This window comes from Carettochelys insculpta, chromosome 1 (genome assembly GCF_033958435.1).
Source record: "Carettochelys insculpta isolate YL-2023 chromosome 1, ASM3395843v1, whole genome shotgun sequence".
Lineage (NCBI taxonomy): Eukaryota > Metazoa > Chordata > Testudines > Carettochelyidae > Carettochelys > Carettochelys insculpta.
In genome coordinates, this window is record NC_134137.1 from 242,984,830 (window position 1) to 243,011,733 (window position 26,904).

At 46.5% G+C, this 26,904-nt stretch overlaps 1 protein-coding gene across 1 annotated transcript in view; it reads right to left on the reverse strand.

Moving 5' to 3' along the window:
• Positions 1-3,616: 3,616 nt before the first annotated feature.
• The window catches only part of BORCS5 (BLOC-1 related complex subunit 5), a 97,062-nt gene continuing 73,774 nt past the window's right edge, over positions 3,617-26,904 (reverse strand). Inside the window, exons 3-4 of the mRNA XM_074983682.1 lie at positions 25,984-26,141; positions 3,617-4,444 (exon numbers count right to left, since the gene is read on the reverse strand). Coding sequence (XP_074839783.1) covers positions 4,214-4,444; positions 25,984-26,141 — 389 coding nt within the window. The 3' untranslated portion in view covers positions 3,617-4,213. The remainder of the gene's footprint in view (positions 4,445-25,983; positions 26,142-26,904) is intronic.

The window sequence follows — 26,904 nt, forward strand, 5'->3', positions numbered from 1 at the left end:
TGTCTCTGAGATGGCAGAACAGCAATATAGGGTGAAATGCAATGAGGTAAGGAAAGCAGCCAGAAAGAATAAGGAGAAATGGTTAGAGGAGCAATGTGAAGATACAGAGAGGTATTACGGTGAACAGGGAAGTGTATAAGACAATCAGGAATATTAATAGGAAATAGCAACCAAAGCAGATGGCGATCGAAGATGAGAACGAAGAAGTGATCATGAACAGGGAGAAGATTGGTGCAATATCATGTCCATTGCTGCACAATCTATGCCACGCACAGTTGGAACCGAGTGTCTCAGAGACTGATTGAAGAACTGAAAGAGAGATCTCCACCGAGCATCAAGACAGAGACCAATATTTCGAAGGAGGAAGTAGAAAAAGCAGTGAAACAACTAAAGAACAACAAGAGCCCTGGAAATGGTAAGATCACAGGAGAGATGATCTAATAAGGCAGAGAAAGCATGATTCTGGAAGTACACTGACTATGTAATATAGCATGGAAAGAAGGGAAGGCACCTAAGGAATGGACAAGATCTGTGCTAGTGACAATACCCAAGCAAGGAAGTACATTGGCGCATATACACTTGCTTCATCAATTTTCAAAAGGCATTTGACAACATAGATCAGAAAGTGACTTGGGTGGTGGAGGAGCATACGAGTGGATAGCAGACTGATACGGTTGTTGAAGGATATCAATGACAATGCGGAGGCGGCAGTGAGAACACGCGGGAAGTTGGGAAGCTGGTTTAAAACAAGCAGAGGTATGAGACAAGGAGATCCAATTTCGCCAAGTATCTTCACTGCACATGGAGAGAGCGATGGACAAGATCAAGGAAGAGGTAGAAGGGATATCTGTGCATGGGAAAAGAATTAACAACTTAAGGTTCATGGATGATATAGTTATCATTGAGGACGATGAGGAGAAGCTAGCGAAAACAGTGCAGGTGTTAAACGAAGAAGGGAAGCAGTACAGACTGACATCAATAAAACAAACTATGGTATTTTGAGATAAGAAAATAGGAAAGAAGATCAGTGTCAATGGTATTGAACTAGAAAATGTAGAGAAGTTCACATCTCGGGAGCAACATAACATGATCTAGACTGTAAGAAGGAAATAGTGACTAGAATAGCGAAAGCAAGAGCGAGTTTGAAGGTGATGGATAAGATCTGGAAAAGCAAAGCGATTAGCTTAAGAACGAAGCTGAGCATCTAGAAAATGTGTATTCAGCAGCATGTTGTATGGATGTGAGACATGGGTGATAATGAAAGATTCGAAAGGAAGAATATTGGCGTTCGAAAGGAGTTGTTATAGAAAGATTCTGAGAAACAGGATGGATGGAGAAGGTCACCAATGAGGAATTATATAGGAAGATACAGCCGAAAGAGAACCTGCTGCAGAAGGTTATAAAATGGAAACTACAACTGTTTGGGCATATTTGCAGAATGAATGACAAACGAAAAATCAAGACCCCTGGTATTCGGCATAATGGACGGTTCGAATAGGAGAGGCAGACCCCACAGAGAATGTATAGATTGGTGCGGAGGTAGTCTACAGAAACTAAGCCACTCTTCACTGGACAAAGAAATGCAAAAGGAAGTAGTGAGAGAGGCATCAGACACCAACAGGTGCTGAGCCGACTGTTATTGATGATGAAGAAGTGTAATCTGGGAGAGGAGATGATACTTGTGCCAGGTTAAATTAAGGAAACATGACAGCTGTTTGAGGCTGCTGAAGGGAATGTCAGACACCCGTGGATGATGGAACAGTGGGCAGAGAGGAGGGTTGCTCCAACACATGTAAGGGATCTTATGACAACGCTGCACATTTTGTCAACAGGATCTCACCACTAACGAGGTGCTCTATGTTGAATGGGTTTTGGCTTGCAAGCCTCTGACAACCTAAGAAACAGCTCAGGACCTTGGGGCCTGATTCCCTCTTGCTTGCATTTTGTGTTGTCGTTAACATTTGTGCAAAGTGTTTGTAAAATGGCTATTGTTGGTGTGAGGAACGGAAGAGTTCGGATTTGGCATGTTTTGCTCACAAGTACACGTTGTACAAAGCAGCGGGGAAATGGGCCTGTTAAGGTGCCTTCACCTACACGTATCCTGCTAATAAATCGTTTGCTAAATCTGAACAGCTAATTGTTCCTCATTTCAAAGGGACCTATTCCCACACAACGTTCAGAGGGCTTGACTCCAACCATTGCAACATTTCACATAAGTCTAAGTGGACTGCTCTCCAGAAGACCAGACCCAGCACCATCACCCCAGGCCTTTGCTAATGCAGCAAAGTAAAGCAATTAATACTGAAGAAGCTTGAACCGTTCTTATTCACATAGACGCAAATGATGGTTGAGTACCTTCTCTACAAGTATAATGAGGGGTTTTTGAAGCACTAAAGGAGGCATTCAAAAAAGTCTTTGGGTAAGTTACCAAACCCTACTACATGGGGAGAATGTCACCAAAGGATCTCAAATAGAACCGCATATGGACTGCTGACTTTCAAAGCACCTAACAGGAACCACACCCTGCTTCGGGATTCCTGCTGCAGCATGTACTCCATGGAATGGTGTAGCAATCACTCAAGCCAGATACTGGTGTTCATTTCACCCTCAGGGGCATCCTGTGCTAGAAGCAAGAAGCACCAATTTGGGCCTGACCATGGGTCCTGATTTTGTCTGAGGCCACTACAAGCCAAAAGCAGGGAAGAGTTCCTCGCTTTCTGAGTTAAGACTAATCACTCTCACCCAGCACCACTCATCTAGAGATCACAAAGCACTGCACAAAGGTGAGTAAAGTATCATTAACCCCATTTTAGAGATGGAGGAACCATGGCACAGAGAAGTGAACTGACCTGCCAATCTCCCCCACCAGGCAAGTGAAAGAGCTAGGAACAGAAATCAGGGACCATGTCCCTGAGCAGCTCTCTTCCCACACAACTGTGCCGCCTCCCTCCCAGTTGTGTGGGGTGTTTGCCATAGACTGACAGCCTCCTGTTACCATTGGAGAAATTTGCTGAGCCCAATCCCAAAGGTCCAGTGGGGCTGACAGCCACCTCAGGCCATGGGGAAAAGGGATCTAGCTTTGTGCCCCAGGAGAGGGCGTAGCCAATGGCAGAAGGGGCAGGGCAAGGGCAGTCGGCACACAGCACCCCCCCCCACCTCTCAGCACTGCCCCCTCCCCACCCTTAGATCCACATGGAGTGGTGGAGCAGTGCTGCTAACGCTCTTCAAAGGAGCCCAGGACTCCTGCCCTCTTTCCGCCTCCCCCAGTCAGTGGGCCTGCAAAGACCTGGGTGGTTTTAGCCATGAAACACCATACTCACAACCGCTCTCAAAATGAATGCAGCAGAGCCACCACAGCCAGCTCAACACACGCTTCAGCTGCCCTTGAACACTAGAACTACAGTCTCCCAGTTAAAGCCAGCAGCACGTGTACGATTTGACTGGCACGTTCAAAGCTCTCATCACCTCCCATTCATCTCCTGATGCAGAACAGAAAGAGAGAGGCCCAGGCTGTGACAGTATTGCTAGGGGGTAAATATCCCAGATAAGCGGCACTTGGTGGGGAGACGGTTTAGAGCAGGGTCTGGATAACAATGACGACACAGACACGTGGAAGGGGAACAGTTATTCATTTAGAGCCCCATAAATTAGTAAGACCATTAAAACAGGAGCCTCAAGGAACGAAATACTGACTTAGAACTGAAAGGGAAACTCCCTTGCCAGGCAAGCCACATTAAGTACAACCACAGGCAGATTTAATCAGCCTGCTCCTCGCTCAACACTTTCACCTATAAAATGTGTTTTCAGGGCTGGGGACTATTGTACAGATCTGTCAGCCATCTAATTATCCACTTCTTCAGTGGCACAGGAAGTACATTACAGGAGTTATTACAGCCAATACGCCCTTTGAATTTTTTCTAAAATTGCTCCTCTGAGGCTGGATCTAGGTACAGGACTGAAGCGCACGTGTTTCCGAACAAATGATGGGGATAAAGGAAGGGTCAATTTTCTTCTCCAAACAATCGGAATAGGGAGCTCCTTTATTCCTGGCGGTACAGTTTCAATTCACAGTTCTGGCTGCTGAGACCGCACTTCTCTTAAAGCCTGGCAAAAAGTCAGGCATCAAAGCTGTCTATTCCAAAGGACTGCCAACTGGGTGTGCTGGAAGCGTGTCCTTGTGCTGAGCGTTTGAAGGAAAGGGAGTCTGGGGCGACTATAACTTGAGCTCCCTGTCAGGTTTCATGGTGAAGGGTTCCAGCCTCTCGCTTTCAGGCAGCATGCTGTTCAGCCTCTCCATGAGTGGGACTGTCTGGTCAATGCCCATCTGTATGCGGCGGAGGATAGCAGACATCTCGTTGACTTTTTGGATCTGCTCGGCATACTTGGCGTACCTTTTCTGGCGCTCTTGCATGAAGCTATAGAGAGTTTCCACTGAGAGATCCATCTGTTTAAAAACAAAACGGAGAAGGTCACATGCGGTTAGAATATCCAAATGCATTTCAGGGGCGGGGGGGAAGGAGACACTTACTCAAGTGTATGTATGTCACTCTGCCAGGTCAGTCAGTAGCTATAAACATGAGCTTTTCTAGCAGCAATCTCTTGCCCATCTATACAATTAGAAATGATACGTACCTAATCATGGAAGTGGTATGGCTCAGTTAATGCTGGAATATCACTTGACATTTATATTGAATTTGAACCCTATTTACAGTGAGTCATTTGTTCCCAATATTCTAATCTACGCTTTTAAAACATGTTAAGTATTCCAGCTGTTAGTAATTTATAATAAAAAGCATGACCGGACAACTCCTATATATAATATTTCTTAAGAGGATTTTGCACATTGACCAATCTAGTATACACATTTCTCTTGTTCATGGCAGCTGGCAGTATTTACATTCCAACCCATCAGAAACCATCTAAAACCTCGAACACCCCAGCTTTCAACGGCTCAGTCACATGATCCCACACATGCACGCACTGCAGTTTGCTGACTATTCAAACACTTTGGCACAGGACTTGTCTCTGGCAAGTAGGGGTCAATCATCAGCTGAAAGTAGGATAAATATACCGAGCTGTGGAAGTCCTACGGTCTCCACAGACAACTACCCGCAGTCACAACTGAAGACATGGTAGGAGGTGGCTATCCAATAAAGGGGAGAAACTCAGCATGATGGCATAACATCAGCCCACAGGCCTTCTGCTCTTATTGTCACCCGTTCAAGTTATGACTGTAGGATTTGCATTATTGTAATGAGTGTCAAGTGTCCAGTCACACTACTGTAATATTGGGATAAAGAGTAGCATTTTTGATGATGGAACGCCTTCCCATTTCCTCAGCCAGCACTGCTTTCTGTTGTTCTGCTGGTATGAACAGGTGTGAGCAAGAGTGCTCACTTTAATTGTGGCTATTCTACTAGATGGAGGGCATTGACCCAGTAACCAGAAACTCTGATGCACAAACTAGCTAGCTTCGCTGACCACGTTTGCACTGCATTTATCCACACAGCACTTGCTAAACTTGTGTTCCGTCCCAGCATGCACTAGGAAAAAGGGTTTTCTGGGAGCAGACATTTAAGCTGTTCCAAAGTCCTGCTGGTGAATGGGGAGAGGGGGTGCATAAGACAAGATCAGTTAAATGATCACTGAATTCAATTGATGCAGTCCACACCAACAATGTCTGGGAAGACCTCAGGCAAAAAAATAACAGAAGGGAAGGAAACAAGAAAAAGTTGTCAGGCAAAAATGTTTTGCTAAGGAACTGAAATTCTAAGTTGTATTAAAATAATGTGTGTCGGTTTAATTGCCCTGGCGATTTAGGAACATTTTTTCTATCACCTTCACCAACGCCAGACAGTATCAATTATAACCTTTAATTCTTTGCGACTGTCTTCTATCTTTTTAAGGCTGTAATCCTGAATTTCCCCTCTATTCTTTCCTGCAGATTCCTCCTTCTACCCTTTCACACATGGGACAAAATAAAAGCCAGCAGAGCAGGAAACTCCGAACAACATGGAAACAATTTAATCCTGCATAGGGGTTTTCATTAAAACTCCAACTTAATACTTTGATGCTAGCTCTGCAAATTGTAGAGTGTAAAAGCAGACCACCACCAGGTTTGCCTGGGATGGAAGTAAATTCAATCCAGGGCCTAGAAATGACCCACCTAATGCAAGACAGTGCTGCAGTACGGTAGCCAGTTGGAATCCTTTCAACAGTCAGGGTGCTTTATGAAACAGAGCAACACAGGGACTGAAGCAGAAGTCTCCCCTGGTTGTGAAGTTTCCCCCCCTCCCCGATATGTTTTTCACATGGCCTCAAAACCTCAAGCAATAGGCAAAGCCAATCTTTACAAAGGCTAGAACATAACTAAGGAGACTTATTACCTTTTGTATAACACATTTATTCATCTGTCTCTGGGCACTTGGTGAATGTGGTTCAGTATCATAAAAAAGGACCTACCAAACTCATGGCAATGAAAAACACGTCAAACTGAAATCTTGTCTTCACCCTGTGAAATCTGGTCTTTTATGTGCTTCTATCCTGTCCTATACAGATTTCAGGTGTGTGTGGAAAGGTGTTTGTCACTTTGCAGGTCTTGCCCCCCAAAAGGAGTTTCAGGAGGTTACAAGTTTTTTTTTTATTTGTTTTGGTTTGTTTCTGTTTTGGGGAGAGGATGTCACAATATTGCCACCCTCTCCTTTGTACTGACCTTCAGAGCTGGGCGGCTGGAGAGTGACGGCTGCTGGCTGGGCTCCCACCTCTGAAGGCGGCACCCCACCAGCAGCAGTGAAGTATTAAAGGTGGCAATACTATCCCATTCCATTCTTAATGATGCGCTGATGCTGGGTTCCAGGCCAGACGCTGCCGTTCTCCTGCTGCTCGGCTTGTAAGGCAGTGATGCCACCAGCAGCAGTGCAAAAGTAAGGGTCTAAGTACTGCAACCCCACTTACAATAACCTAACAAGCCCCTGCCACTGACACACAAAACTCCTTGTGTGTCAGAACCTCTGACAATAGATTTCAACAGATAAATTCATGAAATTGATGGTTTTTAAATTCCTGAGAAATTGAGTGAAAGGAATTGTGACTTTGGAAGGGTGCTAATCACTATCCCTATTTAGGGAAGTGGAGGCACAGAAAATTTACACTTCATCTGCAAAGGAGAAAAATCACTGGGCTTATGCTAGTTTTGGGGATACACACAAAGGCAGAACAAAAAGAGTCTGTTAACCACCACGGCTCCAATAAGGTGGGTGAGTTCCCTTGGTGGACATTGTTTTCCACATTAGTAATTCAGGTTTTGTCAGCTCTGGAAGACCATTAAAACTGCCCAGCTAGTGATCTCACAACAAGGGTGAAATATAAGCAACTGATTGAGAGGAAACAGGATTTTTGATCAGACTCATTTATAAATGATGCTTTGTGTTAACATCTGTTTCTAACGCTAATGCCTGTCTGTGCATTTGGGCATGGCCAGCTGCACTTCTGACATCAATGGTTGTCTTTTCCTTTATCTTAATAGGCTTTCAATCAGGACGTAAGCAACATTTAGTACACTGTCTCATAGAATCTGAAGGAACCTCAAGAGGTCATCAAATCCAGTCCCTTGTGGTCACAGCAGGACCTAGCACCATCCCTGACAGCCTTTTTTTTTTTTTTTTAAATCTAACCTGCCCCAGACCCTTGAAAGGCCCCCTCAGTGATTGAAGTCACAGCCCTGGGTTTACAAAGCCAAGGACAAATAAGTCTGCATCAGAGTCCAGAACTAAAAACAGACTTCCCAAGTGGCAGTCCGGAATACGAGCAACATGACAAGCCTCCCCTGGGACCTGGGGAAAAGGAAGTGTTTATAAGACAGTGTGGAAGAACTCTCAATAGATAGCTTCCAAGACCTCCTCCTTCTGTCTAAAGAATTCCTCCTGCCCAAGCTAGGCCTCCTTGATTTGGCACTTCTGAAGTCAAACAGGATTACCCCCAACCCCACCTGGAAAAAAGCAAGTCTTAACAGCATAACCGTACAATCAGCTACAAGCCCAGTGTTGTTGTTGTTTTAAAGTTCTTTTGCAAGTGAATAATGGAGTCAGCAATAGAATCTGTGTGTGCTGGCTCCTAGTCCAGTGCTCTAGTCACTGAGCCAGTACTGTGCAGATTACTTTTTGGGTCGCTGAAGTGTTACTTGCAGTGTGTTTACATTGACAAAAACTGGATCTCAGCCATATATGGTTGATATACTGCAAAGAACATTGGGGCGAGAAACTACTTAAGGTGGGAGACGAACTTCTGTGTTAAGTTTAGGCTCTAGAAAACATTATGATTTTGTTTTATTCTTTACCATTTGAATCTTTGATAATAAACATACTCTAGATTTCACTCTAAAAATATCTAAGTGCCGTGATATTTAGCAGAATGCTGATCCCGAGCTGCCTCATTCAATCTGGTGTGTACTATTTCTTTGGTGATGGCAGATCTGGTATTACAGTGAGCATTCAGGACAGAACGGACTGAAACCACCATCTGGGAACATTTCAAAGGCACTCGGGGGACTGTGGTACCCTTACTGTTAACCTGAAAAGCAAGGTAAGAACTAGCACAGCCAACTTTGATTTCAGTGCTGCAGGGAGGATGAGAGAAACTTCTTTAGATAAGAGGTAAGCCTGGTACGTTTCATCTCTAGAAAGTGGGTCATGATTTTGTTTCATGTAACCATTTGTTTGTACTATTCTTGCTATCACTTGAATCAGAGAGAAATAAATGTATTTTGGTTTTCACTACAAACATAAATGCAGTCATATTAAGCAAGATGCTGATCACACAAGCCAGTGTCTATGTTTCCTTTTGGGGATGGTAAACCTGGTATTTCTAGGAGCATTGAATGCAGAAGGGTCTGAAGGCTACAGTGGAATGCTTCAAAGAGACTCTGTGACCAGGGTGCATCAGCTCTTAACCTGCCAGGGAAAATACGGACTGGCAGAGTCCAGTGGAAGGTGCTTGAGTGGCTAATTGGCTGGCTCCCACCTGATGGAGGTGGGGTGGGTGGAGGTAACCAGATGGTTCACAGGCCTAGATACCCTGACAACCATCACACAATTCGTGTTATTTTGGGGCACTTTACACACACTGCATAAGTATCAGAAGGGTAGCTGTGTTAGTCTATATCCACAAAACAGTGAGAAGTCCTGGGGCACCGTATAAAGCTAGATTTCTGGGAGAATAAGCTGGCAAAGTCCCACTTCATCATGCATCTGATGAAGTGGATCTGTGCCCACGGAAGCTTATGCTTTGATAAATTTGTTAATCTATAAGGTGCCACAGGACTTCTTGCTGTTTTTACACACTGCATAGTTGCATTTCATACCAGAATTATTTCTGTGCTATGTTGCTGACTGGAATGAAGTGGTTAACATGGACATTAGAGGATTCAGACCAGCTTCTCCTTTTCAAGGCAGGGTGCAAAAAATAAGGCATAGCAAAACTAAATGATTCCTATGTTTGGCCCACTGGGATTTTATAGCACAATAACCTTGAGCAATAGAAGCATGAGGTCAGGGATTCTGATTTTGATCTCAATTTTGTCCTCCCCAGTGCCACCCACATTTTTTCATTGTCTCATAATTTAACATGGAAAGGAAAAGCATAATGAAAGTTTCATGACTCTAGAGGTATTTTTAAGCAGCATTTCCCACAGTGGCATTGACAGAAAAATACATTCCCCACAAAAAATGGTCACTCTGACCCCTCCTGAAACTTTCCTAGGGGCACAAAGATCTTTCTCTTTTCAATAGTAACTCTGCAGATCCCAAAGAGATCTCCCAAAATGTTTTTTGCAGGTTTCTGTTGTCCCCACTGTCATCTCATTGAGCTTTCAAACTCTGAGATGGCTGTTGCTCAGAGACCACTGCAATTAAAAGCAGATCTTTATTCTGCAAAACTTGCTTTTTAGAACAATGCCCTTTAATGTAAATGTCCTCTACTGTGTTCTGTCAGGTGCCTGGTTATGAATGAATGAGTTTCTTCTTGCAGCTGCACATAAATCACATCTGAAAATGACAGACAGGAACATGATTGCACGGAATATTAGTCATGATGAGCTGGTGTGGAAATTCTTTTAAATAAATACACCCCAAGCTGAAGGCGGCGCTTCCCTCTTTCAGGAGCTAGAGAAAAAGGTGTTTGGCAAATTGCATTTCTGATAAGGTGATGCAAGGTTATCACAATATCATGATGCTCTCTTGTGGTGGAATACCTACTTTCTCCCTATTCTATGTGCTTGAAAATGAAAGAAGTAGAGGGGGAGAATCCTAATCAGTGCCAACACAATACACAAAAGAGATCCACAAAGCCTGAACCCTGCTATGCAAAAGCTATTGTGGATGCATTTTTTCCTCTGGAGGGTTACCAGACTAAACATTTGCAGAACAGATGATATCAGGTGTTGTTTATCACTTCCAAAACCAAAACCCACCTCAGCTCCCTCCTTTTCTATTTACATAACCCGTCTTTGCTGCAAACCATTCCAAGGCCTCATTCAATTCATGCTCTGCAGAAGTATAATCTGAGAGGTAGTGCGGGGGGAAGCATTTATTCTAATTGGGTAAAGCAGTCCTATTAGGATTTTAATACACTGGGATCCATACTACACATTGAGCCAATTCCATGCCCCAAAAGCTCCAGATATTTCAATGAATTTTGGATGGCCCTGACTGTAGTGTGTCAGCTGCAGAGTGTCTGAGCCCAAGGTGGCCAACCAGTTATGGACTATGAGCCACAGACAGAGTACAAAGAGCCATGTATTATATATTTGAGCTATTGATATAATACATATCTATATATAGAAAAATAAATATAATACATGGCTCAATGCCTTCCCGCTCCCCCAGAGCCAGGAACCTCCAGCCCTCCGCCACCAACTCGATGCCAGCAACTCGCTGGAGCCACAATGCACTTCTTGCACCACGTGGTGGGGAGCATGCGCAGAGCAGCCAACAGCTCTCCCACTGCGTGGCTCCAAGGAGGAGCTGCATTTAATGTCTCAAAGACCCGTAGGCACCTCGAGAGCCATGGGTTGGCCACTTCTGGTCAAAGCTAATGTTGAGCCAGGACTGCAGAGTGTGTAATTCAATGCCATTCATATTTTTTGATACAGTTTGTGTCCATATAAAACTCAAAGCAACATCAGAGACTTTTTACTTGTTGTGTACAGGACAGGCTGCATTTCTGGTTCTTCCATAATTCCTGGCTATAGGATCCTCTCCCTCTCTCAGGACCCTCATTCTGCACTTCCACATTTCTAACCAGTTGGCATCTGCTTAACAAAACAGACTCAAAGGTAAGATGTGACAGATCTCACTCATCACTAAATGCTACTATGAAGCCACCTGAAAATACTGTCAGAATCATGTGCTGTACATCTTACTCCTGGGCTAACGTTAGACTGTCATGTTCTCAGTGTTGTGCGACTGAGACTAAAAACAGACCCAAGTTCCTGAAGGGCTCACAGAAATCTCTGTTGTGGACAGCCGAGAAAAAAAAGACACGGGGCAGAAAGACAATGAAAAATTGGAAGGCAAATCCTATAAAAGGAAAATAGAGAACAAACTCTGACAAGTCAAGTGTAAAACAATTAAGAAGGACAAAAAAAAAAAGAATTTAAAGTGCAACTAGGAAAAAAAACCCACTATCAGCAGCAGAAAGACTGCCAAACAGTCAGTGGGGCCACTGGACAATCAAGGTGCTAAAGGAACAATGAAGGAGGAAAAGACCATTGAAGACAAGTTAAAAATTTTTGCATCGGTCTTTGCTGCAAAGAATAAGATACAGATTCCCATACTTGAGCTTCTCTTTCAGATCACAAGTCTGAGAAATTGTCCTTGGTTGAGATGTAAATAGAGAAAATTTTAGAACTGCTAAATTTAACAAGGCACATGGACCAGGTGGCATTCACCCAGGAGTTCTGAAGGGACTCAGCTATGAAAATATATAACTACTAAATTTGCTTTGTTGAGATCTATTACTTAAATCAGCATCTGTACCTGATGACTGAAAGATAGCTAATGTAATGTTGATTTTCAATAAGCACTCCAGAATTGATGCTGGTGATTATGGTAAGCTTAACTTCAGCACCAGGCAAGCTGGTCAGAACTGTGGTAAAGGACTGAATTAGAAACACAAAGAAATACAATATGCTGGGGGAAGAGTCAATATGGCACTTGTAAAGGAAAATCATGCCTCAATCTATTAGAATTCTTTAAGGATGTCAGCAAGCATGTGGAAGGGTGATCCAGTTAATACATTGGACTTGGACTTTCAGACAACCTTTGAGCTCCCACACAAACAGCTCTTAAAGCAAGCAATCATGGGATAGAGGAGAAGGTGTTCTCATAGGCCGCGTCTACACATGCCGCCTACTTCGAAGTAGCGGCGCCAACTTTGAAATAGCGCCCATCACAGCTACATGCGTTGGGCGCTATTTCGAAGTTAACATTGACGTTAGGCGGCGAGACATCGAAGTCGCTAACCCCATGAGGGGATGGGAATAGCGCCCTACTTCGACGTTCAACGTCTAAGTAGGGAACGTGTAGTCGTTGCGCGTCCTGCAACATCGAAATAGCGGGGTTCGCCATGGTGGCCATCAGCTGAGGGGTTGAGAGACGCTCTTTCCAGCCCCTGAGCTCGATGGTGGCCGCATGCAGCGGCCCCTTAAAGCTCCCCGCCCCCTGCCTTCCTGTGCAGGAAGCTGAGAGCGCGTGCAGGCAGCAGCATTGCCACGCGGCCAGCCTGCATGCTCCTCCGCAGCCACAGACACCCCCCCGAGCTGCGATGGCCGCCCCCCAGCCCCCTAAGCGCCCCCAGGGCACCCCCCCCAAGGGGAGCCAGGGCTCGCAGGCTGGCAGCCAGGCCGGGAAGCGGCAGCGGGGCCCCTCCTGGACGGAGGCTGAACTTCGGGACCTGCTGGGGCTCTGGAGTGAGGAGGAAGTGCTCCAGGTAATGGGGAGCAAGAGGCGGAACGCGGATGCGTTCGCTCGGCTGGCCGAGGGCCTGGCCGCCTGGGGTCACCCTGCCCACACTCCGGATCATGTACGCAGTAAAGCGAAGGAGCTGCGGCAGGGTTACACCCAGGCCTGGGATGCAGCTGGCCGATCTGGGGCCGCCCCCATCACTTGCCCCTTTTACAGGGAGCTCAGGGACATCCTGGGCCCCCAGCACACCTCCTCCCCTCCGGCCACCCTTGATACATCGGCCGATGAGCCCCAGCAGGTCCCGGAGGCGGAGTCCGCCCCGGAGGCAAGCCCCGCACCCTGGGGGCCCCCCCCCAGGACACCGGAGGAGGAGGAGGGGGAGTCCTCCTCGAATGATGGGGGGCTGCACATCATCATGTCCTCGAGGAGCTCCAGCCGGGCGTCCACCGAGCGGGTGTCCCCCGACCATGGAAGTGGACCATCAGGTATGTACCCCTGCGGTGCACACCCCCAGAGTTGAGGAGTGGGGGTAATAGATATGACCAGGGCCCTCCACATGCCCAGATGACCATGACCCCAAGGACAGCAGTGGCATGTCCCTCAGAAAAGTGCATCAGCCCCTGCCCCCCAGCACAACAGTGCCATGCCCCATCCCCAGGGCTGGGGGGAGCAGAACCTCTAGGGTCCCCCGGGGGGAGGAGGTGGGACACCCAGCAGCAGCAGCAGCAGCATCTCCCAGGGAGGGGGATGGGGAACCTGCAGCAGAGGGGTGGGGGGACAAGGGCCACGGCTCGGGGCCCACACTAACGGCTGTCTCCACTCTTCTTCCCCCCCTCCTGTGTTCCGCAGTTGCACCATCGGAAGGACCGGAGAGGTGTCAGTGGTCCCGGACAGCCCACCGGGGACATCACTCCAGGCCAGCCCCTCGGCAGGGGAAGAGGACCGACCAGCCCCATGGCGGGGAAGACGGCGGACCCAGCACCACCACCCGATGGCGACGGACCCCCAGCTGCTGGCCATCCACCGTCGGCAGCTGGAGGTCGCCGAGCAGCAGCTGCGGGTGGAGGAGCGCCGCCTCCAGCTGCAGAAGCGGGTGCTGGCCTGGCGCCAGGAGGCATGGGGGGCCTTCATGCGGACCTTCGACCGTATCACCGACTACCTGGCCCCCCATGCCGCGCCGTCCACCGCTGCACCCGCCCTGCCTGCTCTACCCGCTGCTCCACCTGCTGCGCCCTCCGCCTTTGCACCGCCACCCGCCACCGAGGGCCATTCCACCGAGGGGGACCTGGGGCCAGCTGACACTCGCCGGCCGTATCTACCGGTCCGCCCGGCCCCCATCCAGCCCCGGCCAGGGCTGAGGCTGAGGCGCGGGTCGTGGCTGCCCACCCCCAGTGCTGGACATTAGGGGGTGTGGGGCCCAGGACGTGGCCCCCCCCACCCCCTTTGTATATATTTCCCCCAGTTTTATGTTATTTTGTAAATAGTTTTTATATTAGACCCCTGTTGCTATGCTGATCCTTGCCTCCCCATGTACATAGTTCTCCCCTTCCTTGTCTTCCCCTTTCATCTTATCCTTATTTATAATACATACATATATATATGTATGTTTGATTTTGCCTGTAAATAGTTAGTCTTGATAATAATAATAATAATAATAATAATGAGTTCTACAGATATTTGATTTGACGAACAAATGTCTGCTTTTATTTACAAGAAAAGTGGGGGGGTGTGCTCTTGGGTGCTCTGTGGTGTGGGCGTAGGGGCAGGGAGTGTTGTGGAGGATGGGGGGCGCAATGGGGGGCCTGCCAGTGTGCACCCCGCGGCCTCATCGAAATGGGCCCGCAGGGCCTCCCAGACCCGGGTCCCTTCGGGGTCCACCTGGTGACTGGGGGCAGCGGGTGGCTGCACATCAGCCCTGCCAGCCTCCGCAGCCCAGCCCTGAAAGGCGGCCTCCCCCTTGCTCTCCACCAGGTCGTGTAGGGCGCTGCACGCGCCCACAATCTGGGGGATGTTGGCGGGGCCCGCATCAAGGCGGGTGAGGAGACACCTCCAGCGCCCTCTGAGGCGCCCAAATGTGCGCCCCACCACCTGGTGCGCATGGTTCAGGTGCAGGTTGAAGCACTCCTGGCTGGCTGACAGGTGGCCCGTGTAAGGGTGCATGAGCCAGGGCCAGAGGGGGTATGCCGCATCTGCGATGACGCAGAGGGGCATGGTGGTGTCCCCCACAGGGATCTCCCACTGGGGGATGTAGGTCCCCGCCTCCAGCCGGCGGCACAGGCCCGAGTTCCGGAATACCCAGGCGTCGTGGGTGCTGCCAGGCCGGTCCACATAAATGTCCAGGAAACGGCCCCGGCTGTCCACCAAGGTCTGGAGGACCACTGAGTGGTAGCCCTTCCTGTTTAAGTAGCATCCTCCACTGTGCTCCGGGGTGCGGATGGGGATGTGGGTCCCATCCAGAGCCCCGAAGCAATTGGGGAAGCCCAGGGTGGCAAAGCCCACGATGGCGGCATCCGGGTCCCCAAGCCTCACGAGCCTCTGGAGGAGCAGGGCGCTGATGGCGCGGACGACCTGTAGGGGAAGCACATAGGAGAGCACCAATGAGGGGTGTGCAGGGTGTGAGTGGCCCTCCCCTGCCAGGGCCCCCCTCCCCTGCCAGGGCTGCGTCCCCCTCCCCCCGTGGGTCCTCTTACCTCCATGAGGACAGCCCCGACGGTGGCCTTGCCCACGCCAAACTGCTGGCCCACGGATCGGTAGCTGTCTGGAGTGGCCAGCTGCCAGACAGCGATGCCGACCCATTTCTCGATGCTGAGGGCACGCCGCATGGCGGTGTCCTGGTACCTCAGTGCGGGGGTGAGCCACTGGCATAGCTCTAGAAATGTCTGCCGGCTCATGCGAAAGTTCTGGAGCCAGCGGTCGTCGTCCCACTCTCCGAGCACCAGCCGCTCCCACCAGTCGGTGCTGGTGGGGTAGCTCCACAGCCGGCGGTGTGTGCGGCAGGGGGGGAGGAGGGCAGGGTGCTGCAGGGTTGGGGGTTGAGTCCTCCTCCCCTGCGGGCAGCTCCTCCTCTGTGGCAAGGAGGTGCTCAGCTGCCTCCTGCATGGCATGGAGCAGGGCGAGCACTGCTCCTACAGGGGCAGCTGGGTGGACCTCTGGCTGCTGCTGCTGCGGGTTCATGACTGTGTTGCTTGAGGTGTACGTGTCTATGGCTCTGCAGACCGCGTGCTGTGCAGGCTGTGTGTGTCTGGGAGGGGCCCTTTAAGGGAGTGGCTAGCTGTTGCCCCGGAAGTGCTAGTCCGCCCTGTGACCCTGTCTGCAGCTGTTCCTGGCACCCTTATTTCGATGTGTGCTACTTTGGTGTGTAGACATTCCCTCGCAGCGCCTATTTCGATGTGGTGCTGCCCAACGTCGATGTTAAACGTCGACGTTGCCAGCCCTGGCGGACGTGTAGACGTTATTCATCGAAATAGCCTATTTCGATGTCGCTACATCGAAATAAGCTATTTCGATATAGCGTGCACATGTAGACGTAGCCATAGAGACAAAGGGTAGGTCAGATTTCTCAATGGAAAGAATTAAACCATGGGGTCTCACAAGATCTGTATTGTTCAACATACTCATAAATTATCTCAAAATGGAACAAACCATGAGATGTTAAATAAAGTTGGCAGGTAATGTGAAAATTACTCCAATATAGTTAAGTACAAAGCTGACTGAAGAGTTACAAAAGGATCTCAAGAAACTGGGTGACTGAGCAACAAGATGGCAGACGAACTTCAATGTTGATAAATGAAAAGTAATGCACATTAAAAAACAATCCCAAGACACACACAAAATAATGAGGTCTAAATTAGCTACTAACAATAAAGAAAACATCTGCTCAGTGTGCACTGGCAGTCAAAAAAGTTAACAGAATGTTCAAAATCATTAGGGAAGGAGTAGATAAGACAGAAAACATAATGCTACTATATAAATTCACCCCTTGAAGGCTGCATGTATTTATGGTTGCTCCATCTCAAAAAAAAAACAACAACATGTGTTAGACTTGGGAAAGGGCAATAAAAATGATTAGGGGTATGGAACAGCTTCCAAATAAAGACAGATTTAAAAGATTCTGACTGTTCAGTATTAAAATAAAAAGAAAATAAAACAAAATAAGAGGAATATGATAGAGACCCTATAAATCATTTAGGGAGTGGAGGAAGTGTTCTGTGCTTCTTCACATAACAGGAACCAGCGATCACTCAAAGAAATTAATGGGCAGCAACAAAAGGGAGTATTTCTTCAAACAATGCACAGTCAACCCATAGGTCCCAATGGTAGACGATATTATGAGGCAAAAATTGTAACTGGGTTCCAAAACAAATTAGAAATGCTTATGGAGGACAGGTCTAGAAATGGCTATTATACACTGATACATTCCCTCTTTCCCTAAAACCTTCACTGCCAGAAGCGTGGGATGCATTATTTGATAACTGCCCTGTTCACTCCTATGAAGCATTTGGCATTGGCCTTTGTTGAAAGACAAGATAGCAACTTAGATGGACCACTCTTGTGTTCTGAAAGGCACTAGCCCTTTCTATACTCTTACCTAATGCAAAAATGACAATTTTAAATTGCACGTGATACACACAGGTGGATGAAATTTAATTCTGAGTGTCTTCATACCTTTGTTCTGAAACAGCAGATCTCTACTGAAATCTTAAATTTTCTATGCTAATTGCAGGAGAAAAACTGAATCGGTTTTAGAAAGTGAGGCCATTGCTAACTCATACAATTCTGCTTTCAATTAAGCAAATGTTATTTTTTGTTATAAAACTCTTTAAATTACAAAACGCAGCCTCCAATTGCCCCATTTCCTGCTCTTACAATGATGTTGCATTAGTCATCCAAAAATATTCCAGATCCAGGCTCAGCTGGAATACTCCAGTTCTTGTAAAGGTTATTTACCATGAAGACTTTCCTTCACTGTAACTGTCAGATTTTCATATCTAGGACGTCACAGCAAGTAATTCTTTCAACCAAGAAAATTTTTACGCCAGGTGCTCTGTCCAATATCTCTGACGCTTTGATTTTAAAAAGAAACCAAGACCATTACTGAGACATTGCTCATGAAGAGGGATATTTTCACTTTCAAGTTGAAAGGTGTTTATGTAAAATAACTTCTGAAGGTCATCATCATCAAGTTTACAGGCTGCAGATTCAACTATTATTCAGTCTCACCCCCCTCAAGCTGACAGCTGTTCCCTTTTCCTTTACGTAAGGCCTAGAAAAGTCTGCTCGAGTTTTTCAAATGGAGATGTTTGTGACCAGTTGGGTCACAGAAATCCCCTTGAGACAGTCACTGAATGGGCTGATTATGCCACTGAGCCTATGCTACCTGCCCGCTGGAGCACTCCACCTTGTCCTGCTGAGCCGGAAGCTCTGGCCTCCAGCAGCAAAAACACAAAGTTGAGGTTACAGCCCTCCAGCAGAACAGACACGGAGATCAGCTCAGCTCTGGGAAGGCTCTGTCACAGGGACTTGATACAGCATTCAAGTGCACAGCACCCAAGCAGAATCCAAAGGCCAGAGAAACCCATCCTACGCTGCATAAAAGCTTTACACAGAGTAAGTTCGTTATGTCACTAGGAGGGCGGTGAAGCACTGGAACGTGTTACCTAAGGAGTTGATAAAAATCTCTAGGGACAGAGATTCTAAGTCTCTGCATGACAAAGCCCTGGCTGGGATGATTTGGGTTGGCCCTGCTTGGAGCAGGGGGCTGGACTCTATGGCCTCCTGAGGTCCCTTCCAGCCCTAGGATTCTGTAAGTTTGCCCCCTTTATTAATGCTTAACTGTTGTCCCACACCAGGTAACAAATATTTACACTGGGTTTATTAGTAAGCAAAAGTGATTTTGTTAAGTATAAAAAGTAGAATTTGAATAATTGCAAGTGATAACTAAGATCAAAAATAAGTTACTGAGCAAAACAAAACAACAGCTAAGCTTAACAGTCTAAGAAACTAGTTACATGCAATTTTTTACCCTAACAGAAGTTTTAATTATCTTCCCCACAAGTTAGACAGGCCCCAACTTTGGGCACAATCCTTCCCCCAGTCTGTCTTGGCTGTTTCCAGCAGTCGTCTTGGTGGTAAGCAACAGGTGTCTTGCAACTTGGCATCTGCTATCCTCCTATTGTCTGGTTCCCTACCTATAAATAGATGTTACCCAACATAAGACTCTTTTGTGTTCAGCTTCAACTCTTTCACTTGCCAATACCCACACATCTCTGAACTGGAAGGGACCTTGGGAGGTCATCTAGTCCAGTCCACTGCCCTGCTGGCAGGGCCAAGCACCATGCCTGACATCTATTTGCCTCAGTCCCTAAACGACCTCCTGAAGGGTTGAACTCACAACCCTGGGTTTAGCAGGCCAATGCTCAAGCCACTGAGCTTTCCCTCCCAATGAAAAATGGATTCCAGCATCAGGTGACCTGGCCACACACAGGACCAAGCATAATCCTAAATCAAACCACATTAATGAACAGTTCCTGGATACATCAACCAGGAGCATATGTGAACATTCAGTTCATGGCAGGCTAGTCACACCCTGACTTGCTACAAACAAAATGTTTGTGAAGACCATCCCCTCAGTGATGAGACAACTGAACCTGAACTTAACTGAAATGTATGCTGTACAAGTTATATGCATCCAAAGCTGAAACTTTCACTGTCAGCCCACTTGATTGGGTTCGGGTTGTAAGCCTCTACCCTCTTTCTGAAAAGCCAGGCAGTTTAAAAAAAAAATAGCATCTCAGATTGGACATTTGAAAATTGAGGTGCACAAAATCAGACATTACTCGCAAATTTGTGGTAAAGTTGAAGCGCTTATGTATTTAGAGCCAGGGCTTAAACTGTTGATTTTCTTTTGTAGCACCTTAAAAGACTAACACATTTCTTTATAAGGTAATGTGCTAATAATTCAAAATTATTCTCTCAAAGCTCAGTACCTAATACATAAATGTGTTAGTCTTTAAGGTGCTACAGAGCTGCTTGGATTTTTTTTGTGACACTACAGACTAACAGAGCTACCCTTCTTTGTGTTCATTTTTCCAATAATCCAGTCCCCCAGCAGATCTCCCAGCCAACCACCACAGATTTCTTTCACTGATAAAAGACTACCCTGAAACGGAGTCTTTACTCCTTTTAACTTCTTCCATGTATTTTATTCCATTTTAGCAGTGGACACTTTCATACAGTACCCAATTTACATGTCAGCTCATATAACTCCCCTAAATACTAAGCACTTGGATAGCGTCCATCTTCAAATGAATCCTCACAGATTTCCTCTGAAATATTATTTATTCCTTTTTACAGATCACAAGACTGAGGCCTCATGATCTAATCTTTTTAAAATATAGAGCATCCACATTAATAGCAACTAGGGTTGCTCAGCAACTCTGGAAAAAAAACACACTGGTAACTAGGGGCGGGGGGGGGGGGTGTGTGGAGAGAGAGAGAGAGAGAGAAATACACACACCAGTAAAAGAAAGCATGTATTTACCACGGGATAGCTAAAACAGGAGAAACGTCTGTGTGTAAACAGATCAAGTTCTCATTTTACTTCACTTTAGCAGGACAAAATAGTTTCACCTCAAAAAAACGCTCAGTACACAGGAGCAATTTCACCCACCATAGAAATGCAGCTCTCTGTGTGATGAAGCCGCTGGGGACATCAGTGACATGGGGAGGTGCACGGGGGTGGGGGGTACATGCACCCCTGCATTCACTGTGAATGCCACACCACATCCAATGAGTACAGGGGCAGTCCTGCCCTTCTCCCACAGCAGCGTGGTCTGAAAGCACCACTCCTAGTCTGTACCACTCGGGGTAGGGATGGGGGGACTTTCCCCACGCCCCCTGGAAGCAGCGGTGCTTCTGTGGGAAGAGGCAGGCAGGGGTGGAGCAGGAGCAAGGCAGTGGCACTTGACCAATGGTGTCCCCCACCGCCCGCCCGCCCGCCCACCCTGCAGTTCCTGCACCAGCCACCTCTGGGAAGAAAGGAGGGGAGTCACTTAAACCTGTTAAATAAAGGTTCAGTTACAACTGGTCCTGTGCACACTAGGATCTTACAATTTGCTAACTATTCTGCCTAAAAATATACCCTTTCCCCCCAGTGTAGATATTACAAAGAACCCTCCTTTTCCCCCATAATGTCAGCAGTCAAACTTCTGCAACCAGCTTCCTGTTTGTTTGAGCAGCATGGCCACAGAAATCAACTGTGCAATAATTAATCCACCCAACAATCTGCCAGTTTTCATCCTACGCCAGATTGTAATGTAAGAGGCAGATATACCACCCAGATAAACCTACACAAATCATTTTAATGGGAAATGACGAGTGACGTCAAGTGCCATAAAACACCATTAAATTTCCACAATTTGACACACAAAAATCTAAGTTGCTCTTTCTGTAGTTTTTCAGTTGGAGGAAAAAAAAAAGGGTGTATTAATTGCCCAGTTTGGCAGCAATGTAAGAAGCAATAATTAATACAAGCAATATTGTGACAGATGGTGATTCAACTGTCAATGAATTCATATGTAACAGAGTGAAAAACAAATTTTTACAGGAATTAAAGGAGCCAGGGTTCAAACTTTTAGATTAGTAAAGCTGATCAAGTTTTAAAACATGATAGCTTATGGGCTTTTTAAATGGCATTGAACTTAGTATAGTCAATGCAAGTTGTGTTTAAAAAAACATGTTAAGATATGGGTATTCAAGGACTGTTTATTGGGCAAAGTCTTGTTTAAAAATCACAGATTCTAAACATCTTTGCTGACATTTAAAAATGCCCTGTGTGCCTAGTGTTTTCTACAAACAAAAGTTGCACTAGTTGAAGTTAAACTGATTTTCTTAAACCAATACAAGAGGCTAAACCAAATTAAGCTAACCCCTGAATAAGCCAGGTGTAAGCCAAATTAAAGCGTCCAAACAGAGTTTTGCACTGGTTTAAACAACAGTTTTCAGTTAAACCGATACAACGTCTGCACGTAGACACACCCTTAGCCCTTATCTCCACACAAGAATTGTGCCACGTCACTACACGGATTTACTTAAAGCAGTACAACTCTCCCTACTACGGGCCCAGTTGCATCCCTATAAAGGTGCCTTTACAGGAATAACCTCTACTAACATACGGCTTGGTCTACAATATGAAATTTGGGACACCTAAGTCAATTTGGGTAGACCTAGTTATGAACATGCCTGTATCACATTTGCCTCCCAACAATGCATTTGTCTCCTACTTCTATTACAGCAATACAATAAACCCCCGATTTAGCGGATCCCAATTCAGCGGACTTCAGGAACAGCAGAGCAGCCCTCCCCATTGGCCCCCAAGACGGCTGAGTCCAACAGCCCCACTCCCGCTTCGCAAAAGAAAATACATAAATGCCGGTGACTCATCGGAGCCGCTGGAGCTGCTGCAGGAGCCGGCATGGCTGCCCCCCCGCACCCTCTAAGGAATCACCACAGCCACCAGAGTGGCTGCAGGACCCACCGCAGCTAAAGTCGAGTCACAGCTAAGGAGCCGCACCGCAGCTGCCACGTGCTCCTCCCATCAGGAGAGGGGCGTGTATGTGGACAGAAGGCACTTGCATAGGTGTCCCACACCCAGTCGGAGAAGCGCAGGGCGGCTCCACCTGTGGCGATGGCTCTAGCTGGGGCAGAGGCACCAGCTATCGCAATTTGTAGTGGTGGATTCTGCAAAATGCTTTTTGGAAGTAAATGAAACACAAGCACTGCATGCTGTTTTCCCCATTTCAAATGATCCTTCCAATATGAGCCTTAAGTTCACAAAGTGAGTCTGTGCTCAGGAAAGCTCATGCTCGAAACTTTTCTGTTAGTCTATAAGGTGCCACAGGACCCTTCGTTGCTGTTGAAGTCTTTATTGTGGCTTTCCACATTTGAAGCTGACAATGAAATAAAAGCAGCAATGCAACCTTTTCTTTCATTCAGCTTGAACGACTCAAAAGAGTATCTTAGAGACATGGAACACTAGGCTGATACTTCTATATTCTTGGCAATCCACTGCATTGTACCTTTTTGGTGATTTGTCAGAAAAGAAGTTCACTTTAAAAACAAGTAATTACCAACAGTGAGGAAAGAGTGTGTGTGTGTGTGTGTGTGTGTGTGTGTGTGTGTACTTCCACCTAGTCTGCAAACATCGTACTTTTTGCTGTCCCCTGTATATTCATTTTCACAATTTCCTCTCTATAGTCAATTAAGCATGGTCAATACCATAAAACTGATGCTGATGACAATGGACGGAACTCACCTGGATTTGTCCTGGCCTATGTTTGTATCTAAGCCAGGGGTCTGCAACCAAAATAGCGATAAGAGCCATTTTTTTTCCAAATTCAGTTACAAAATCAACACTTCAAGAGCTGCAATGCACATGAATATGAGATGATCCTTAATAAACAACATCAAACCGTACTTTTTGTCACTCCATTTTAAGAACAACGTGCACAATATGATTTGTTGCCAGTTAGAAAGTTGTTACCCCCATCACCAGGCTCTACCCACTTCAGCCCCCAAATCCACCCTCCTATCCCCAGGCTTAACCCCTATCAGCCCCAAACCTGGCCGCCCACAACCCCAGGATTTACCTGCCTGAGATGACCGCCTCTCCCCTGCTCCCCCCTGCCACCTGGGTCTTTACTTTAAGGGCTGTTCGAAGGGAAGTGACTGATTTCAGCTGGAAGAAGCTGAAACTCAGGGTGGGGGGCAGACACCTGCAGTGCCCCAAAGCAGAAGGAAGTCACTGTGCCAGGAGCACACCCTGGGCTCGACAACTGCAGCAAGCTGCACAGTCCAGCCTTGCTTGTTCTGTATAAGCGTGGCCAAAGGTTTGAGCAGCTCTTTGCATGGGACAGCAGCTCCTGTGTGACTGGGAGGCAGAGCCCTTTCGCCCTCCCTCCACTGGCCAGCAGCTGCATGCCCTCCTCCTCCGCTTCCCCAGCATGGTTCCAAGAGGACAGGCTCAGCTGACACTCCCCTGAGCTCTCCTTCCCCACATGCAGCATGCAGGCAGCTGACAGCTTCCTTTTCTGGGGCTCCCTGCTGCCACTGACTCCACTTGTGGCTCTGGAGGCTGCCGGTACTTAAACAAAAAAAACCCTAAAACCTGTTTTAATGGTGGGCGTTGTTTAAGCAGTGGCAGCCTCTGGAGGCACAAGTGGAGTCAGCGGCACCAGCACTTGGAGCCACACGTGGCTCCTTAGAGAGCCACGTGTGGCTCCAGAGCTGCAGGCTGCCAACCTCTGATCTAAGCCATATTTAGGTTCAGTGCAGCTGCACTCATTGCTGGTACTCACTGTCAACAATGGTACAGTTTAGTACCATGCAGAGCCCATGTTATGCTTCCCATGGTTATTTAAATTGAGGGCCTTCCTCTGTACCCCTTCTACTCCAAAGCACATGTACTACAACGGGCATGTGGAGGGGAAGAGGAAGGAGAAGGCCAACAAAGTAATAGGAGAATAAATTGTACAGTTACACAAACAGGCAGAAGGACTCCAGGGTTCTGAATCTACTTAAGTATTACGACAGAAATAAAAGTGACTTTCTAGCTGCCCACATGATAGGGCTGTCCATATCTTCAGGTTGCACTAGAGAACATCATGATAAAGAGGCCAGTAAAAGCTGAAAATTCCAGTGATTAACCTAGACCAGACCACTATCAACAGGAAGCCACAACACCTATTCTGCATAAAACAAACACTTCTGCTACAGTTTCACTTTCTGTAGAAGTGAGTTGTAGAGAGTCTACCATTCCTTCAAATTAGTTTGACAGTGACCCTTGCATTCTAATGGCCAAAATTGCAAACTACTTAAATTAACGTACTATACTGTCATTAAGTTGGCAATTTAAACAATTTCAAGTTTTTATGTGATCTGAGTCACCAACATCTGTGAGTATCTTTACATCTTGCGTAACAACTGGCTTTACTTCTTGACTCACCAAAGTAGAAAAGGGATTTATTTTGTATGGCTCCCACGATATTTTGGAATTAGCACATCATGAACACACAGCCAGCCATTCTCCAAGACACACCATGAATCACATTTATTATCCAGTGCATATTATGGGTTTTTTAACCTTGAGCCAACAGAACAGCAACAAAACAAGGACATTGTTTATGGAGAGCCAGTATGAATTAACTACCATCTCATCCACCTCTCCACCCTGCTGGTGCTAAAATGCATTTGGTCTTAGGGACACCGTTTACTCTTGCTTAAAGCAACATTCCCAATGTGCTTCACTATGTTTTGGGTTGGGGTATCCATCCATGGATATGTTAGTGAGAGACACGTTCTTCTGTGAGCTCTCTCCCCCTTGCACAACACCTCAACTTCTGAAAACCACATGGCCTTATGATGATTGACAACACTGGTAAATATGGATGTAAGAATAATCCAACTGCAAACCACAAGGTGCATGTTGCTTGCTTCAGGAAATCACTTCTCCCCACATGTGCCATTGCTTAACTGACTAGACCAGGGATTCTCAAACGCTGCCTTAGTCGTAAGTAACCCATGCTCTCTGAAGCCCTTTTTTGCTGGGCTCCACATTGAATCACTTTGAGAATTAACTGGCTGGGGTTAACAGGCTCTGCGAGAGAGGGAGGGTCAACAAGAGATTCTCTCACAAAAGGGTACAGACAACTTTGAGAACCACGTTAGGCAGGTACATCAGAAGTGCAGGTGAGTACACATTTGCCTGAAACGTCAGAATCTGGACCTGGAATGTGGCAAAATATTGGCCTAAAAATCTAGGCCCATCTGGCAGGTTAGGGTGCCCACCATTCAAGCCAAGTGAACACTTCATCACACACATGACCCTTTATATTTTCCTCTTTGAAAGTAAAGCCTAAGGGAGTACTGCAAATTACTTACAAGCTTTGACATAGCTGTTATGCTGGTCCCTGTTCAACCTCAGCCATTTCCCTTCCTGACAGAAGCATGTATCTATTGTCCAACTTACCTCTTTGATTCGTTTCACTAGAGCATTCTGATCAAAGGCAACAGCTTCGGCACACTGATGAAGGTGATCTTGGTAACGGAGGCATAGCTGCAACACCTGCTGAGAGTCCAGCTTCTCCAATTTGCTGTTCGTAGGGGAAGTCTGCCCACTGAGAAGTCCTAGAAGGGACGGAAAATAATGGAATTAATCTGACTGCTTAAGGAGCTAATACACAAATGAACTATGAAAGATGAGCAGAGGAACAAACCTGCAAAACACAGAAACATTTAATAGGTAATTAAAATTAATTTCAGACTGAAAACTACCAGATGGCCTTGGATGATGCAATAATCTTGAGAGAAGAAGGAAGAGGGGATCCAGAAGTGTGTACTGAAAAGATACATTGAAAATAATTCAGTGCAAATCGGAGCTAAAATACATACCCCAACCATATATTGCAAGGATACTTGACATAATTTTAAGTACAGCATGAGGAGTTGGTGGTTAGGTACTTGAATGTTAAAATCCCATTCTTTCCATCACTCAACAATTCCCTTCCTCCACTTTAATAATCCCCCCTAGGTTTCCAAATTTTTGAAGGGAGGAAATAGGTCAATTTTGAAACATTCCTAAAAAGTCATCAGATTCAGGCTATTTTGGACCAAAAAGACAGTGTGTTAACCACAAGAGTTCCCACATCATGAGTCAGGCCTCTGCGAAGAAAATCAGGAGTTGAAATCTACTTAAAAAGGAAGGTGGGGGAGCTGTACTTGTTATTTGCCTTCTACTTTTGAGCCTCCAGAATAATACTGGAGTTCTGTTTTCGAGCTTTCCTGCACAATCCTGAATACTAGACATTCACTTTTTTCCCCTTAAATAAAAGTTGAAATTCTCACCTAATCACACGACTCCACGGACTGCGACTCATAATAAAAATGGGAG